Genomic DNA, 17909 nt, shown 5'->3' on the forward strand with positions numbered 1-17909 from the left:
CACCCAAAAGTGCTAAAAGCAAAAAGGGATCGAGTATACTCACAGTGATTGATTGTGGATTGAAGGGAGCGCTGAGAGTAAGATTAGCCTGAATAGTTCGATAGCATAACGGTAAGTAACGTGGAAAAGTAATCAAGTAAGGATGGATCGAATGGGCTGGTCGATCGAACGGCAGGTTCGATCGGACGGCCTGTTCGATCGGCTGGTATAGCCGATTGGACAGTCCTGTTCGATCGGCCGGTTGGCTCGATCGGCTGGACCATTCTAGTGGATTGTTTCTTCCTCTGGTGTGTTTGTGTTTGAGGATTTGAACTTTTGAAGTTTTCGTTGCAGCATTTGAGAACACTGAAGTGTTCCTACCTTTCAAGTCGGTCGATCGAGCGGTTCGCTCGATCGGCTAGCTCACTCGATCGGCTAGCTTACTCGATCGGCTAGGAACTTCAGGAGTGGTCCTCCACTGAATGTCACTCGATCGAACAGTCTGTCCGATCGGCTGACATTCCCTACTACGAACGAGTTGTGAAAACGATTAAGTGTTGAAGCATAGTATCTCATGACCCGAACAGTAATGTTTACCAATCGAATGACCCATTCGATTGAACGTTACTTCGTCAATACTATACTTCAAAAGTTTGGAAGTGTGGGACCATGTGCTAGCCGATCGGCTGGCCCGGTCGATCGGCTGGTGTGTCCGATCGGCTGGGCTGTTCGAATAGCCTAGCCGTTCGGCCAGCATTTCTGACCTGGTCGGCCTTTCATCTAACACTTGGCTGTTTGTTTATTTGCCATTCTTTCAAGGTAACTTGACAACGTGTTGAACTGTGATAACCTCCGTTCCTACTTGTTTCCTTGGCTCGGACAGGAATCACCCAAGTCCGACCGGTGAACGGTTCGGAATGTCGGTTTTAGAGTTTAACCCGAAATCGGTGAACCTTGTTCATAGAATCTGAGTCTTGAACCTTTTAACCATTTGAATGATTAGTTAGCCGGTGCAAGCTCCGTTTCTATCGGTTTGAAAGCATTGAGTGTAAAAGAGTTGAAAGAAAGTTGGAAATCCTTCTTTCAATCCTTCACATCATGAAAATGTATAGATCTTTGATGGATCTTAACTTGTTTATGTGGAAATCGGTTAGATCTAAGCTATTCATGGTTGAATGATGCCAAAGTTTGAAGTTCTTCAAGAACACCATGATGACATCACCCAAGAACACTTAGATCTTGGTGATTTCACGGTTAGAATTCAAGTTTTGAAAGATAGAAAGGTGTAGAATCAAGTAATGATAAAAAACGTACAAGAATTAGAGTGAAAACTTACCGGGATTGAGAGAAATCTGAGAAAAGGTGAAGGAAATAGCTGGTTCGGTCAGAGCTTTCCAAATATGGAAAGTATGACAATGACAGCCCTATTTATAGGCTTCCAAAAGAGGAAAGTGGCAGCCGATCGGCTGGGAGATCCGATCGAGTAGGCTGCTCGATCGGCTGGCAAGGTGCTAGCCGATCGGCTGGCCTGTTCGATCAGGATGCTTCCTGTTCGATCCGCCACGCACTTCGAGTATTTTGCGATGATTTTCAATGTTTCGATTTCGATGGACGATGATATGGATACGATAGAGTTCCTAGTCAAATTACTTTTAATCCCAACCACTATATCTAACATACAATCTTCTATAAGTCACATTTCGATGTCGGTTTCGATTGAGTTCGATTGCTTTTCGAGTTTCGATTCGATTTTCGATTGATTTGCTTGAATACCACACCAAACATAAAGTAAGCACGCACAAGTAACACATAAGGCACACACACACGTATAACAATACCACAATTTGCATAATTCGAGTCTCGAGTTCGATTGATTGTTAGATCGGTTTGATTGCTGATTAGGTTAACTTTATCGCATTGTTACTTCCTATCATTCACAGTCGTCGGTCGGTTCGCGTTAAAACATATTCGATTACTTCGGTTCTTGCTGATTACAACACTTACTCCACATAATACAACTAAAATACAAAATCGACTATCTACAGTCAAGAAAGTCAAAGTTGACTTGGACTTTGACTTTGACATTCGAAAACATGGGGTGTTACACTGGTATCATAGCAGCGGAAACAAAGATAAACCTGCTCTTCCATTCTTTAGGGTAGGTGGAGGTCGGCATGAAAGAATAACAGGGCCGAGACATGTTGTCCTTCCGTTTGGCGAAGGTGAACCAGTCCCCATCTGAAATTAACTTGTAGAACATACAGAACAGGGGAATTGACGGCTCACTGGAAACCGCCGCACAGGATAACTCAAAATGTACCACCCTCATAAACCCTAGAGGGTGCAGTTGGGAGAAATGAACTCCGAAATGGCGCAACAAATCTATCTTGAAGGAAGAAGGGGGATACTGAACACCACAGGAGGAAAACGCTAGGGTGTAGAGAACAATCCGATCTGGTGTACATTCGGCCGATTCATCAGGGCCTGGCAGAGTAGGAGAAAAACGCTCGGGAATCTTATAGGTCTCAACGAAGGACTCCAAATCCTTCGCTGTCAAAACAGACCGAATTACAGAGCGGCCAGTACGGCTCATAGTAAAGGGAGGGACGATGATCGGAAAAATGTGAGGAAAAGAAGGAAGAAGAAAAAACCAGTGGAAGTTAAGAAAAGTTCAAAGGGAAATGAGGGTATTTAAAGAGGTAACTAACAAGAAGAAAACCGTCACATCACCGTCTCTTCAAATTTGAAAATTGTGCACGTGTATTAAGGGGATTAAACCCCCGCCATTGATATTCGACAGTTAATGAGCCTCGAGAAAAGAAGGGGCGAGTAATGATTAGTCAAGGGCGGTCCCACATTCTTAACCTAAGAAAATCATTTATTTTGAATAGCTATGACTCAGCCCCGGATCATGAGCCTTGGGTCTCAGAACCAGGGACTAAAGACGACTTGACGACGGGCCAATGGATTACTCCATTTACCCGTCTTGGGCTGCTACCATGCAGGCCCAACAGATAAGGCACAAAAAGCGGTTTAACTTGCCCTCTAAGGTTTCCCTTATATGAAAACGGGCGGGAAGGAAAAAGGAGGAGAACACAGGACTCATTTAATGCATGACATGAAGAGGATCTTTTGGCTGGCATTGTACCTCTTAGCCGGAAACATTAAATGAGGAGGAAATCTTACCGTTGGGGGTTAGACACGTGTCTGAGCCCCCCGAAGATTGACAGAGTCCGTTAGATCATCTTGTTGATATCCCACATGTGAGATAAGGTCTCCCAGTTATATAAGGAAGAAGAACAACGATCAAGCAGGCAAGTCTAAGGTATCACTAAATGCTCTCACATTTATTCCGACCATAGTTCTCATACATTAAATACACACACACATTTATTAAATTCACACCATTGAGAAATATTCCGGTGACCACACTCATCGGAATAAGTTTCTCATTTTCTCCGGCACGTTACTTATTCTCACACCGGAGCTTGGTTACGGATCCCCCCCGGGGCCCTCCGTAACGAGGCTAACGGTTTACTTTTTTGTAGCAACGAAAGCTGGGATATTCCGACGTCAACGAAGACCCTTTGAACGTCATCAGGGATTTGGGTATTCGACAAGTTGGTTGTCGGTGGCCTTTGCCACCGACTTTCTACTTTAAGTAATAGTAGAATATAATGCCAAATAAGATATAATAATCATATACAACTTGAAAGATCTATACAAGTATACAATTGGAAGGATTGAAGTGTCATATTGTTCATTGACTATGCTTGAGTTAACAACTCATACACAATAGTATCAAGTTTTATGCATCTATTGTTCATTGACTATGCTTAAGTTAACAACTCGTACACATTAGTATCAAGTTTTATGCATATAAATGTATGTGATTAAGTTTTTTTCTTTAACCTGGTGACTAAGTATTTATTAAATGTGGGTACTAAAACTTTTTTTAACTTTTTTTTGTTTGTATCAATAGTTTATTTTGTGGTGCAAAAGTGATGTTTTCAAGACATTTTAAGCAAATTTTGCACCCATGTGCGTGCATAGAGAGTTGCGACTCCATCTTGTATTTGCTAGTCTATGTTGATGATCTTATTCTCACATGAAGCTGCCATTGCTAATTTAAGTATGTGATGCATCAAGGGAGTCCGGGGAGGGCGTCATGTGGGTTGTGGCGCCGTTGTCCGCGCACCAGTCGAGATAGTGTCCCGTCACATGGCATTGGGCGTGAAAGGCTTGAGCAACGTTGGTGTCAATCAGAGAAGCACGTTGGGCAAAAGTGGCTAAGTTAGGGCAAGCACTTGCATAGTGGCCTTCTTTTCCGTAAAATTGGCAGTGAGGCATGCGACGTGATCCGGGTGAACGACCCCCCGAACCAGACCCTCGGTAACGGCCACGATGCCCTTAAAAGGACCCTCGTCCGGACCCGTGTTGAGGCTGAGCAAGGTAAGCGGCCTGAGGTGGTTGTGAACTATGAATAGCCTGTAGGAAAATTTCATGGTTCTCGACTTGAGAAAGCAGATCGCGGAAGACGGGTGACGGCCTAACAGTACATTGGGCAGTAGAAAGTCTCAATTTGAGGCCCTAGACAGCACAAAAACCAATGAGTTTTGTCGGTTTCGGCAACCGGATGTCCAATAGCCGCTAATTGATCACACAGAGATTTGAACTTACGCCTGCATTCCGCAACAGTAGATGACCCTTTTTGCAATTGACGAAGGGTATGACGAAGAGTGTGAGTTCGTTCCACGGAGTGATGAATATGTAGGTTAATTTACACATTACAAAACATAACAAATTCAAGTAAATACAAATTTGGGACATTAGCAATTGATGTCAAATCATGCCTCTATTACCCAAAGTGCTGTTGCAGTTTTACTATTGAAACTGTAAAAATGTGTATAAGCTTCTCTTCAAAAACAAGGTATTACATATAACTAGAAAAATATATATATAACATATAAGATTTTTGTTAGTGGTGCTATAATGTTCATTGACTATGCTCGAGTCAACAACTCATACACATTATTACCATAGTTTCCAGGAACATGTTTCAGCATTTTAAAGATCCGTCGACTTCCTAAGAAGTCAATGCGTTTGACTTTCAAGAAACCACACTCTGCAGCTTCTTTGCTCGAGTACTTGGAACGAAGCTTGTCAGCATGCCGAGAATCAGTGTGGATGGCTAACTCTATCTCGGATGTTGACATGTTTTCCTAAACATAACATAAACAATTAATACAATTAGATATGTAAACGTTTGTACATATTATCAAGAAAATTAGTTACCTGATAAAATGAATAAATATGATCTAGCAACTGTGTACGTTTAAACCCTGTATCGCTGAAAAACGTCCTGGAAGTGGGGCCCATCTCGCCCAACCGGTCCACAGGAAACAGTATTGTAATAAAGTGGTTCCTGAATACCAACTCGTTCTTTTCCCTACATTAATAGAAAAACAAAGTAATTCGTTACTAAAAAGTGTTTGCAGGTTAACTAAACATGACCCGCCCCGTTTGAACCCGACCCGTTTTGAATCATTACAAAACCCGCCTATTTATCCAAGAAAACATGATATGGAAACGGAAAGTAACCTCTCGGACAATGGTCGTGAGAAATTCACAAAACAAGCATCGGGTCCGTTTATACTTTCATTTGCATCATCCAAACTAAAAGAGTCCATATAGATAGACGCGGTTGATGATGGCTCGGACATAGTCCAGTTGATCGAATCAAGAAGGATGCTTCGGGGTTGCGTTTTTACTGGTTTCTGACCCGCCAGCTGCAACCACAATACGAACTCTAGTTTCATTGGATGCTCGATTTTAATCAACACAAATAATAATATTACCTGTGTATGGTTTCCCCGTCGGTTCCTGACCCCCTCTTTTGCAAGGATCGCGATTCTTTGGTTCTCTTTGTGGCTTAATTTCTTGTGATAATTTTGTTCATCTCGTGAAACATCGACTATATTGCTACGTGGGACATTGCCGAGTGTTGTTCCTATGTGGCGTGCCAAGTCAGCAGACAAATGGACAAGCCTTTGTGACCGAGTCTCCTTCACCGTCTTCATAACCCATTGAGGCTGAGAATCATCATGTACCAACAGTTAAACTTAAAAGTACAAACAAGTACATCATAGATGCAAAATGTTCAACAAGGTTTACCGTAACAAGATTATTGGAGTGGCCAAGATATTTCAGAACCGAAGAACCTTCACACACTACATGAGATGCATCATGACCAAATAATAATCGGTCGATTACCATAGCACCTTCTTCAATAGCAGCTTTAACAACCTATGTAATGCACCAATTATTAGCATTTTAAGAAGCTACTTGATACATGTTGGGACAGTTGGTTTGACCCACAAACACTTTTATCGTCCAATATTTAAACGTTTCGTAAATAATTAATTCATTTTGAGTATCTTAAACATTGATCACCAACTATTTTGCAGTACTACTTATGCAAGTTGGAAATCAACAATACCTTGTTCCGGAGCTCAACCGAAACATCTGGGTCAACATAAAAGGTTTGACCCGAAAAAACTGAACCTCTTCTTTTCTGCTCATCTGGTGAATGTAATCTTGATCTTGGGATCAAGTTACATTGTGTTACATTTTCAAGCATAGCAACAGGAATACAAGGATTCCCACTACCGGTTCTGTTTAAATTATCCTTAGCCATGTAATTCTCTCCGAAACTCTTAACACCGTATAGTGATTCGTTCAATCTTTCTAAACACATGAAAAAGGATCATTAAAATTTAGATAGCAAAATAATTTAAAGTAGGAGATAAAGAATTATTAGAAGTATAAATTTGTTACCGTTTCTTCTCACACTATCGACAAACCATCCAAGTGTAACGATATATGCACCTTGCTTCTCCCCGTGCTTTAAAACATTTTCGGATTTAAGCTCAAGGGAGCTGTATATACATGTTAAGTTTTCAATGTAAAATGATATTTTTGAAGGGTCCAAAATATCCGTTGTTTTTCTGTTGTTAAAGGGTATTTTAGGTATTTGACAAAGAGCGTAACAATTTATAAGTTATGGGACCAGGTAAAACGTAAATTAAGTTGCGGGTTTGGATACTTGGAACAAGTATTTAAGTATTTTTGAAATGAAACATTTTTTTATTAGTGACAACTGTTTATAACTAATGCAACTATATACGGAAAATCGATCAAAATCAGGAGATAAGTTATAAAAATGAAGATGGAAAAGGATATTTGAACCACCAAATGTGTACAATGAGGATGAAAATGGGGACAGAATTGACCACCCAATCTCTCAGTTGCATCCATCACTTGTTTTCTTGCTTCTGTAAGTCAACATCAACAAGAAAATTTTATAAAAAGTCAGAGACTTGGTCAGCAAGACTTTTTCTAAACATTATGTAAGACAAGTAGATGAAACCAACCACAAAAGTTAATTAATTCCTATAAATTAACAATGAATGCACTTCATGACACAAGAGATCCAAAATCATCTTTATGCTGACCTCTAACTTGTAATGAACTTTGTAGTTGAACGCAGTGGCGAAGCTTGCCCTCGAAAACGCAAGGGGGGGGGGACGTATATACCCAAAAAATTCTATACGAAAACTACATATATAACACTACTGAGCGAAAAATTCGAGGGCCCCCCGCCCCACTTATCCTGCGCCCCTGGTTGAACGAATCCATCTTGCAGTCACTTATAAAAATCGAGTAAAAAACTATAAGGGGTTGTGTTGGATTCGTTCAACTACAAAGTTCATTGAAATCAAAGGGTGTCCAAATAACTCCACTGAAATCAGCTCGGCTTTGTTTCCAAACGAGCCGGGCACGAGCCGGGCACGAGCCAAGGTAAGCAAGGCTTGTTGGCTCGCTCGTTATATTAAAGCTCAAAAATTTGACATAAATAATTTATGACTCACAACTATAACCAAATTTCAATATATAAATTATATATTCTATGGTTTATAAATTCTGCGTATGTTAAAAATAATATAAATGTTTTTATGTATATCAATATGTTAAAAAACGATAAATTCGGTTGTAAAACTAAACTAGCTGGCTCGACGAGCAACACGCCAGCTGGAGCTTTTTACAAGCCGAGCTCGAGCTTAGCAGGCCAGGCCAGGCCTGCCAAAAACATGTTTAGTTTTGGATGATGATCAAGTGAACTGCAAATCAAAGTAAAGATTACAATAACATATGATCAAAGGGAGATTGAGGCACCTTTAGATAAACCAGGAACACATATAATCAGACCAGAAAATGGAGAGCCTGAGGTTGAGACACGTGGAGGTTGAAAATCTCTAAAAGAAGCAGAACCCACTGCACAACCAATATCAGTATACATCTTTGAACACCCTTTGGTGGTAACCACCTCCATTCTACCACTCCCAACCATCTAATCTAAACCCAACTTTATAACAAAAAAAATAATAAGATGGGTTTTAAATATTTCTACAAAACTCACATGGGATTGTAAACTTTAACCATCAAGAATCAAGAAAACCAAATTGGGTGTTCAAAAAGATTAACAAAGGTGAAATCTTTATGTACTTGCCCTACAAACAAACAAAGAGCATAAAGATTTCTATAGGACCAAACAATTTAACAACAAAACTGAGATGGGCTTTGAATATTTCTATAAATCATTAAAAACCAAGATTGGGTTTTTCTGAAAAGATTAAGAAAAAGGGGAATTTGTTATGGAATTGCCATAAAAACAAAGAAAGAAAGAGAATAAAGAATCAAAAAAAGGGGTTTTGTGTATATGTATCGAGAATGTAGAAAGGGGAATTGATTATTAAAGATTATGAAACCAATGGAGTCAAGAAAGTGGTGGTGAGCGTGAGTTCTTGTTGATGCTTTTTTGATGGTGAAAAAGATGAATTTGGGTGGTATTTGAAGTGACGACTGAGAGAAAAAAAAGAGGGGTCTTGACTAAGTGGTCTTTTAAGAATCACGCCATTGAAATCTTGTGTTTTGTCAATTGCAGTGATCATGACATCTTCATCAAACTTACTTTCAAATGCCTCCCTCCCTCCCTCCCTTAAAATACAAAATTGTATGTGTTGTTTAATCTAAGTGGTGAGTTGGATAAAAAATTCAAATTTCTTAAAAAGTGTAAAAGTCTTAAAAAATCAAAATATCAACTATAAAACACGCCTAAAATTCACAAATAACAAAATAAAGATTACTAAAAGGGTGTGATAAATACACCCAAGATATCTATACTATATTATAATACATGAGGGAAGGATTCCCAAAAGTTAAGAACTTCTTTCCCATTATTTATAAATAAACCCCTAGAATGAGGGTAAAGTGGTCTTTTAAACCATAATTATTTTTTAGTCCTTCAATCTATTACATTTAAATCCTTGACATTTAACATAATTATGGGTAATTAGTTATACTTCCCCTCTCCTCCTCTTTAATTCTTTAATGTATTCCTGCGATATCTTACAACCTGTAATGTTTTAAAAAAATCCGAAGGTACCATGACGATCGGCACATTTTTTTAAACGTTTCGATAGTTGTCTTTTTTAGTTTCGCCGTGCGTTCATAAAGTACAAATAGCCGATGCGTAAATGTACAATTGATTAAAGCCAACATTTATTTTTTACCCAAGCCAGCTTTGACCATTACCTAGCTACCGTACATTAACATTTGTTTTTTACCCAAGTTTTTTATTTTGAATGGCATTAATAAACTAATATATTCCCAAATTTTACTTGTACATAGTCAGTTTGTTGTGGTATGTTTAATATAGTAAGTATAGATAAAACTTACAACAAACTTCCTATTAAACATGCCACAACAAACTAAACAGGATATGTGCATATTATTTTAAAAACTTAAAACTCACAACAAACTTCCTAAATAAATGGATGACCAATCTAAAACTAAACCCTAATGGACTACTATAAATACATAGCAAACACTCACAATTCTACATTTCTATTGCGAAACAGATTTAAAATATGGAGCCAGTTCTGAATTTACTTGATGCGAAAAAACAAGCATGCGATATTGAAAAATCTAAGGTCGGTTCTATGATAAGTTTTGTTATATCGCAATAATGAATAATTGTTTTCTTTTATTTACTTTTATGTGAATACTAACTTATTTGATATTTCATATTCAATACACCAATTTAAACACCCCAGTTGTCGAACAAGCTTTTGTTAGTTTTTAAGTAATATTTTCGCTTATAATATTTCATATTAACAAGTTCATTATGTTATTATTTGGTGTTTTATTGTAGGATGATGGTGATAATAGTGTTGAAATTATTTCTTATGGTGCAATGTTCAGTCCATACAAGTCTAAGCTTCAACGTCAATTTAGTGAAGAGGTAATTTTAAAATTTATTTAATCTTTTTTAAACTTTTTTATTCAATATTTGTTCTTTTTTTTAAATTTATTTAATCATTTTTTAACTTTTTTATTAAATTTTTGTTTTTTAAGGATCGGAAGTATGAGATTCAAAAGAAAAGATCTAAGAGACTCTCTGAATGGAAATGGGTCGAGGTTATAAATTTAGATGATTCTGAGGACGATGAGAAAGAAGATGAATTAGATGATACTGCTGATTCGAGCACAAACAAGAAAAACGGATCAAAAAAGAAGAGATTTTAGATGAAATATATCAAGTGTTTTTATATTTTTTTTCATTTTCAGTTGTTTTTGTTTGATATAGACTATCCCATGAATAATAAAGTTTATTTTATATTTGAAGTTTATGTTTTGTGTTATTTTATTGCACTTATAATTTACATCTCGATTGAACTAATATACTTTAGTACTTAATTATGTTCGTATTATATAATTTACATGTTCGTACTTGATCATTTCCAAAAAGATAAATTCGATTACCAAGAATGGCCAAAACATGAAAACTACCTCTTGGTTTGGAGTAAATTCAAGATTGTATTTACAAAGCACACTAAACTTATTCAATTTAACAGTCATGTTCCATGAGGATTTCGTATATATCCATTAGTGCCTTCTATAAAAAAAAAACTATTGGACGACACGAGATATGAAAAAATAATTATATAATATTATAGATTTTTTTGAATAATTTGTATTTCTTAAATAAAAAGATAAAGTTAATAAAGATATAAACTTTTACATCCTATTTTTTTATAAAAACTGTTTTATAAAAATATGATTTTTTAAATATTTATAAAAACGAAATTTAACATTAGTTAAAGGTGTTTAAAACGTACCTAAAAGTCACCTACTATTTTTTACTTTTTACTTTTTTAAAAACGAAAATTTTAAAGTTAAAGTTTATTGGATGAGTATGATGTGGATATTTAAAAAAGTTATGGACTTTAAACAATAAAATTATAAACTTTATCATTTCACCAACAAAATAAACTTACTTTATAACGATAGCAACTTATTTTTTATTTTTTGTCATTTGTTTAGTATTTTTTATTAACAAACGAATCTTTACATGTTTAAAACAGTTTTTCTATACTTTATTTATTATTAATTTTTATAACAAAACAAAACTTTGATATTTAGTAGATAGAAGATAAACTATGTTCCAAAATTTTAGGAATTATTTAATACTAATTTACAGATTAGTAGATAGATAGTAAACTATATCCCAAAATTTTAGAAATTATTTAATACTAATTTACGATATTTAGTAGATAAATAGTAAACTATGTCTCAAAATTTTAGGAATTATAAGTCAACTAATAAAAAAAATAATTATTGCAGTTATTCTTGGATATTAATATAATAATTTGCATTTTATAATTAAAAAGTAATAAAGTAATAAACTTTAAAGCTAAACTAAAAAACTGAACTTACTATGATATAAAGTTAATAAAAAAAATAATTATTTTATAAACATTTTTATAACAAGTAATATTAATAAAATACTCCAGAAATTTACAATCTTTACTAGATAAATTCTAAAATGGGTTCCAATTATTTAGGAATTATAAGTTCAACTATATTGTTATAGATAATATTAGTTAGTTCTAAAATAATTATTTACCAACTTGACTAGATACATAGTAGTAGATTGTGTTGCATATTTTTAGGGATTATTAGTTAAAAGTAGACTCATATAGATAAGATTAGTTAGGAACTAAAAATTTGAACTTAGTATGATATAAAGTTAATAAAGATATAAACTCTTATCATCCTATTTTTTATAAAAACAGTTTATGAAATCTTATAAAAATATAATTTTTTTATATTTGTAAAAAACCCGAAATTTAACAATTTAAGTTAAAGCTCTAAAACGTACTTACGAGTCAAATACTATTTTTTATGTTTATAAAAACAAAAATTTAAACTTAAAGTTTATTGGATGAGTACTATGTGGATATTTATAAAAAGTTATGAACTTTAAAGAATAAAATTATACTTTATAATTTAACCAATAAAATAAACAAACTTTACAATTATAACAATTTATCTTTTACTTTTTGTCTTTTGATTATTAATTTTTATACAAAAAAAAACAATATTTTTTGTCTTTTGGTTATTATTTTTTATAAAAGAACAAAATTTTTACATATGTGTAAACTTATGACATATATCCACCACAATAATGTTATCAAAAATATTATACGAATAAGAAAACTACCAGAAACGAGTGTTGCAATGCAAAGTGTCGCCTCCGCCGCATCGCGCAGGCACCTTACTAGTTAGATTAATATACCAATTAGTCAAACTTGGTAATCATTAAGCACTTTATTACATTATTTTATTATAATAGTCAAAAGTAATAATTATATTTTTTATGTTATTTACTTTATTACATTATTTTATTATAAAAGTCAAAAGTAATAATTATGTTTTTTATGTTATTTTATTTTATAATACTTTTGTTACTTTTTTATATTTTGTTATACTATTATTAGTATTAATAGCAATATTAATAAATAAATAGTCAAGACACTTTATTATAAACACGAAAGTGAAAAAGTTAATCGTAAATAAATAAAAGTTCATCTAATAAAAAAGTAAACGTGCAAACATTAAAACAATTAATCACTTAGATCAACAAAACCACTTTCACGACGATAAAGCTGGGTATATAATTCTAGACGCCACCTATACATGGTCTCCCATCCAGCCGCAGACATGCTAATGTTGCGAAAATTCCAATAAGGCGTGATTGTAGGCATCGAGTACCCTCCTTGTAATTCCACCATGACATAATGGTTCTCTTCATTTACTAGGGCAATTGTAAAACGATCAAATGCAACAAATTATATATGATTTTTTTTACTTTAATTATATTTTGTTAAACTTTTCCTTTACCGTAAAAAACAAATCACAAGAGTATGCCAGGAAAACTTTGTCTGTTTTAAATTATTCGCCATGAAAACTAAAATAAAAAATCTAAAAAATATAGCTATAATATTTTCAAAGCGTCTTTGTTTCATTAGATTTAAATTATACAATAAAAGGAAAGAAATAATTTAAATAGTTGTTTAGTTGTAATTATTTTAAATAATAAAAAGAATAAAAAGTAAATAATAATATAAGATTTCAGTTTTAAAATGAAAAACAAAACTAAGAATTGAAATAGAAAGAAAATGGAAAAACGATAAAAAAAAGTAAAATTAAATTGAAAGAGAATGAAATAAAGTTGCTTTATGGAAACTTGTTGGTTTATGGAAAAAAGTTGAAAAGTTGACTAAAATGGCTTGACTTGTGGGTAAAGGTAAAAAAAAAAAATTGACTTTTTGAGTGTATTTAACAACACCCTTAGACCACCCGTAGTGGTTAAGAAAAATAATGCCCCCACCATGGGGCATTATCCGACACGTGTCATCCCAGTCAGTATGGGGCGTTATTGCAAAAGTGGTGTAGTGAGAATAATGCCCCTTTCAATCATTAAAAAAAAACAAAAAAAAAACCAATCTATTCTCTCATTGGCCAGTCAAACCAAAGTCAAGCCATCACAATCCCATTTTGGCGTTTTAATAAACACGCAGGTAACATTTTTTTCAAAAATAACTCCGGATAACGCCTACCGTAATGGGGGTGGGGGCATTTCCGGGCGTTTTTTTTCAATTTTTTTTAAAAAAACGCCCCACTACGTGTGGTCTTACTAAAACATTATATGTGTAGGTTGTGTTTTGTGTTTCGGATGATAAGGCTCTAATTATCGAATACCAAACATTATTGTGTTTTATACTTTTATATTGATTAGCATGTTGTGTTTTATGTTAATAGTTCTACGATTGTGTTTTTGAAGTTTTTATGCACTGATATGGTTTGAATATGGTGTTTTAATAGTCTTCACTTTGTTATTTGTGGGTTTTAAGTGTGTTTTAAAGCTGAAATTATTGTGTTTTATGACTTTTTACATTTTATAGGAATGTTGGACTTTGTAGTCGAACCCCGCCCAGTAAGTAGTTATTGTATGTTTTTATATATTTTTCAAATCAACCGAAATAAAGATCCTTTTTTATATTTTTTTAAATCAACCGAAATAAAGATCCTTGATGTTTTTTTCTCAATAGTAGGTATACGAAGAATTGGCTATTTTAATGTGTGGATTTGTCGTAGGTAATTGAATGTGTGTTGAAGACATATAAATAAGTTAAAAGTGCAAGATCGATGCAAACGATGTGATGTTTTAAGTAAGAAAATGTTAGAAAAGTCGTTACATTTGATAGACCAGAAAATAATAAGAAACTATGAGAGAGTATAATAAAAAAATATATTCGTGTAAGATGTCGTATAACTATCAATATGGTTAAGAATAGTTAAATGGACAATTTCTGATTGTATTCGTTTGGCATCTTACATGAAGAATTAGGCTTGTAAATGAATTGAACGTTCAATGAGCTGTTCGATGAAAAGTTCATTTATGTTCGTAAACTATTCGACTATTTTTATTATTAAAGAGCATGTTTATATTACAATAAACCATAATACGCATTTTTATGCCTAACACAAAACTTAACCAGCAAGATACCTAATCCTATCTTTGGAAACTAAGTCAACCCTTACCAAATATTAGAAACAAATATCAAATATAAACAAGTACCAAAAAATAAAAATTAACATGGCCCTAATTTTGACTGACCTAAACATTGAACCCAATAGTGGACTCGAGAATTTTCTTCATGAGGTCGAGACTTTTTTTCGGTTGTCTATAGCTATATATTAATTATTTTTTGTTCTGGTTCCATTTCGAGTATGGTCAAGTGATCAAATGATAAAAAGATAAAACAAAAATAAAATGAAATACATAACAAATATACGTTAATCATCAATAGAAATGCATAATATAAATACAAAATTCTCTATAGTGCCAACACAAGCAATATTATACACGATCATTTTTGAAATATACTCTAACCAACCCAAAAAAAGACAAGCCACTAGTATTGAGTTTAAGATGCGTTTGATTCTTAATGGCTTAATTGTTAAAACTTTTAGAACTAGTATTTAGCCCCCCGCAACGCCGGGGAAGGGGGGGGGTTTGAAACTTGTGCTACAATTATTGGGGGGAGGAGGCATAAATCGTGTTATATAGCCAATCAACAGTGATCAAATCGAAGAAAGAAGATAAAACAAAAACATTAATTTATAACACCAAATTACTCACTTACCGAAAGTATATGAACTCAAATGTATACTTACATCTATTAGAAAGTCGATGGGGATCAAAGTATGTATCAAGTTTTTAGAAAGCTTAAAATAAAAGTAACAACTTTAAAACTTAAGGAAAGAAAACAAACTTACATTAAAAGGAAAAAAAGTTGAGGGACCATTTTTGACCATCAACCAAATTTTGGTGGCAAAACTAGAAAACCAAAAGAGTCAACTGGTGCAGAGCCATGTTGTGATTTGATATATTTAATATTTAATAAGAAACATTGTTTAGTTGCTTAGGAATTAACATGGGCTTGAACAAATTAACTATTTATAATAGGCTTGAATTATTTAAACTAGGTTTATGACGCGGCCGATTTTTTTTTGTTATTTAGTCTGCGTTTACATGTGTTCTAAAATAACTACGAACGCGTTGCGTACAGAACCGCTGACAAGAATAAAAAGAAAATGTAAAAAAAATACGAAAAGAAAATCAACCAAAAAGTTGTATGGTAATGATGTTGTTCGTATGAAACCCGTGGTCAAAGATGAGCAAATGGTACTGGCCACCGATACCGAATTTCTTGAACCGAAAGATCTTAAGTACCAATTCGATACCGACTTTTGGCGTTATTGGTACCGGTTCACTATCGGTTTTTACCTTCATATACCGGTACCGTAACCGGTATCTTCGGTACCAGTACCGATTCGATATCGGTTGGCACCGAGCTCATCCTACCCCTAAAACTAAAGAAAATAAATCATTAAAAGTAAAGAAAATTACAGCATCGATGATCAGGGATAAGCAAATAGTACCAGGTAGCAGTACCGAATTTCTCAAACTAAAAGATTTTCAATGTTAATTTGGTTCGACTTTTGGCCTTTTTTGTATCAGGCTGGTGCCGGTTTTTATCTTCATCTACCGATACCGAACATGATCGTACGGGTATTTTCGATACCAATATCGGTTCGATACTGGTTGACACCAAGCTTATCTCAACCCGTGATAAAAAAATGATTAAAGTTAAGAAAAATATGAAAATGTATTCAACTTAACCAGTACCGATTCAATACCGGTTGAAATGAAGCCTACCACAGCCCGTAATACTAAAAAGAAATTATTTAGGTTAAGAAGAAATATAAAAATCTATTAACTTAAAAAGTAAAGGAAATAATTATTATTATAACATTAAAATAATAAAAGTCTAAAAAACTATATATAATATTATAATATTAAAGTTACTATTTATTGGCTGTTTCTTATATGTTATTTGGATTATACTATGTTTATTTTTAAAATTTAAAACTTTTATTTTATTTTTACCTAAGGCCATTGTCAAAATTTTATGAGGTCGTTTACTTGTTTCAAAATTTCAATGGGGTCAATGCAAAATTTTCATGAGGGTCATTCGGGAATGTATTGTATGTATAACACTAAAAATAAAAATTTCATAGGGGACGGTCGAGACCCCTGTGGCTAACACATAAGTACGTTGTACGCCCATGTTGAAATCGTGACTCATATGTGAACAAACCGGATTAAGTCCAACACCATCCACAAATGTGAATATATAGTGTATAGTGAATACGAGTTAACACTTACAAATGCAAGATTAAAAGAAGAATATACGACACCACGTTTTTATCTAAGTTATAAAATCTCACAACTAAGAAACTTAGATCGAATAATACACACTTTGTCAACTCTCATAATCATATATAATCAAACAATAAGCCATAAATATGAATTCCAATGAATAAACTTTAATGTTTGGTCTTTTAATCATTACTTGCAAGGATGATCACATTACATATAATTACTCAAGTTCATTTAAGATATCATGTAGGTCATGTAATTCATCATCATCATTATACACAATAGTAAATCCCACCAATAGTAAAGATAAGATAGGGTCTGATGAGAGTAAGATGTAGACAGTCTTACCCTTACATATACCCCGTAGGAATAGAGAGGCTGCTTCCAGTGAGACCCGGCTCCAATGTAGTTCATGTAATTACACTATGAAATAGGTTTTCACTTCAGTTTCATCCTTATAAAATATCAAATCGAACAAATCCTTTTATCTCTAAATATGCATGAGTTATAAGGCCTTTCACACAAATCTAACAGTTGATAATCACCTATGAAAGTATCTTAGTATTTTAAATATATGGTTAACGAGTTTTAAGTATTTCAAGTTCATTATTGAAATAGTGTTCAACCATTAGCTTTATAAATACTCCTTATTTAGAGTTAGTTCACTATTTACTACATACAAAATACATCCCTCCTCTTTCATACATATTATCGCAAATTACTCACAACAAAGCTT

The 17909-nt window shown here is 33.9% G+C and overlaps 1 protein-coding gene across 1 annotated transcript; it reads right to left on the bottom strand.

Moving 5' to 3' along the window:
* Positions 1-4835: 4835 nt before the first annotated feature.
* LOC110940153 lies at positions 4836-8957 on the bottom strand. Its single transcript, XM_022181714.2, has 9 exons — positions 8215-8957; positions 7222-7313; positions 6817-6919; positions 6479-6726; positions 6154-6285; positions 5838-6071; positions 5581-5768; positions 5275-5428; positions 4836-5201 (listed from the first exon to the last, which is right to left on the bottom strand). The coding sequence occupies exons 1-9, from the start codon at positions 8387-8389 to the stop codon at positions 4983-4985; spliced, it is 1545 nt and encodes a 514-aa protein (XP_022037406.1). The 5' UTR covers positions 8390-8957; the 3' UTR covers positions 4836-4982.
* Between the last annotated feature and the right edge of the window lie 8952 nt (positions 8958-17909).

This window comes from Helianthus annuus, chromosome 5 (assembly GCF_002127325.2).
Source record: "Helianthus annuus cultivar XRQ/B chromosome 5, HanXRQr2.0-SUNRISE, whole genome shotgun sequence".
In the NCBI taxonomy this organism is placed as follows: Eukaryota; Viridiplantae; Streptophyta; class Magnoliopsida; order Asterales; family Asteraceae; genus Helianthus; species Helianthus annuus.

Bases quoted from the DNA above. Each gene is read 5' to 3' on its own strand.
- LOC110940153 (XM_022181714.2), bottom strand. From the start codon at position 8,389: ATGGTTGGGAGTGGTAGAATGGAGGTGGTTACCACCAAAGGGTGTTCA. The intron at 7,314-8,214 runs GTGCCTCAATCT...GTTGACTTACAG, and splicing joins TGTTCCTGGTTTATCTAAAG to AAGCAAGAAAACAAGTGATG. The intron at 6,072-6,153 runs GTAAACCTTGTT...GATGATTCTCAG, and splicing joins ACTCCAATAATCTTGTTACG to CCTCAATGGGTTATGAAGAC.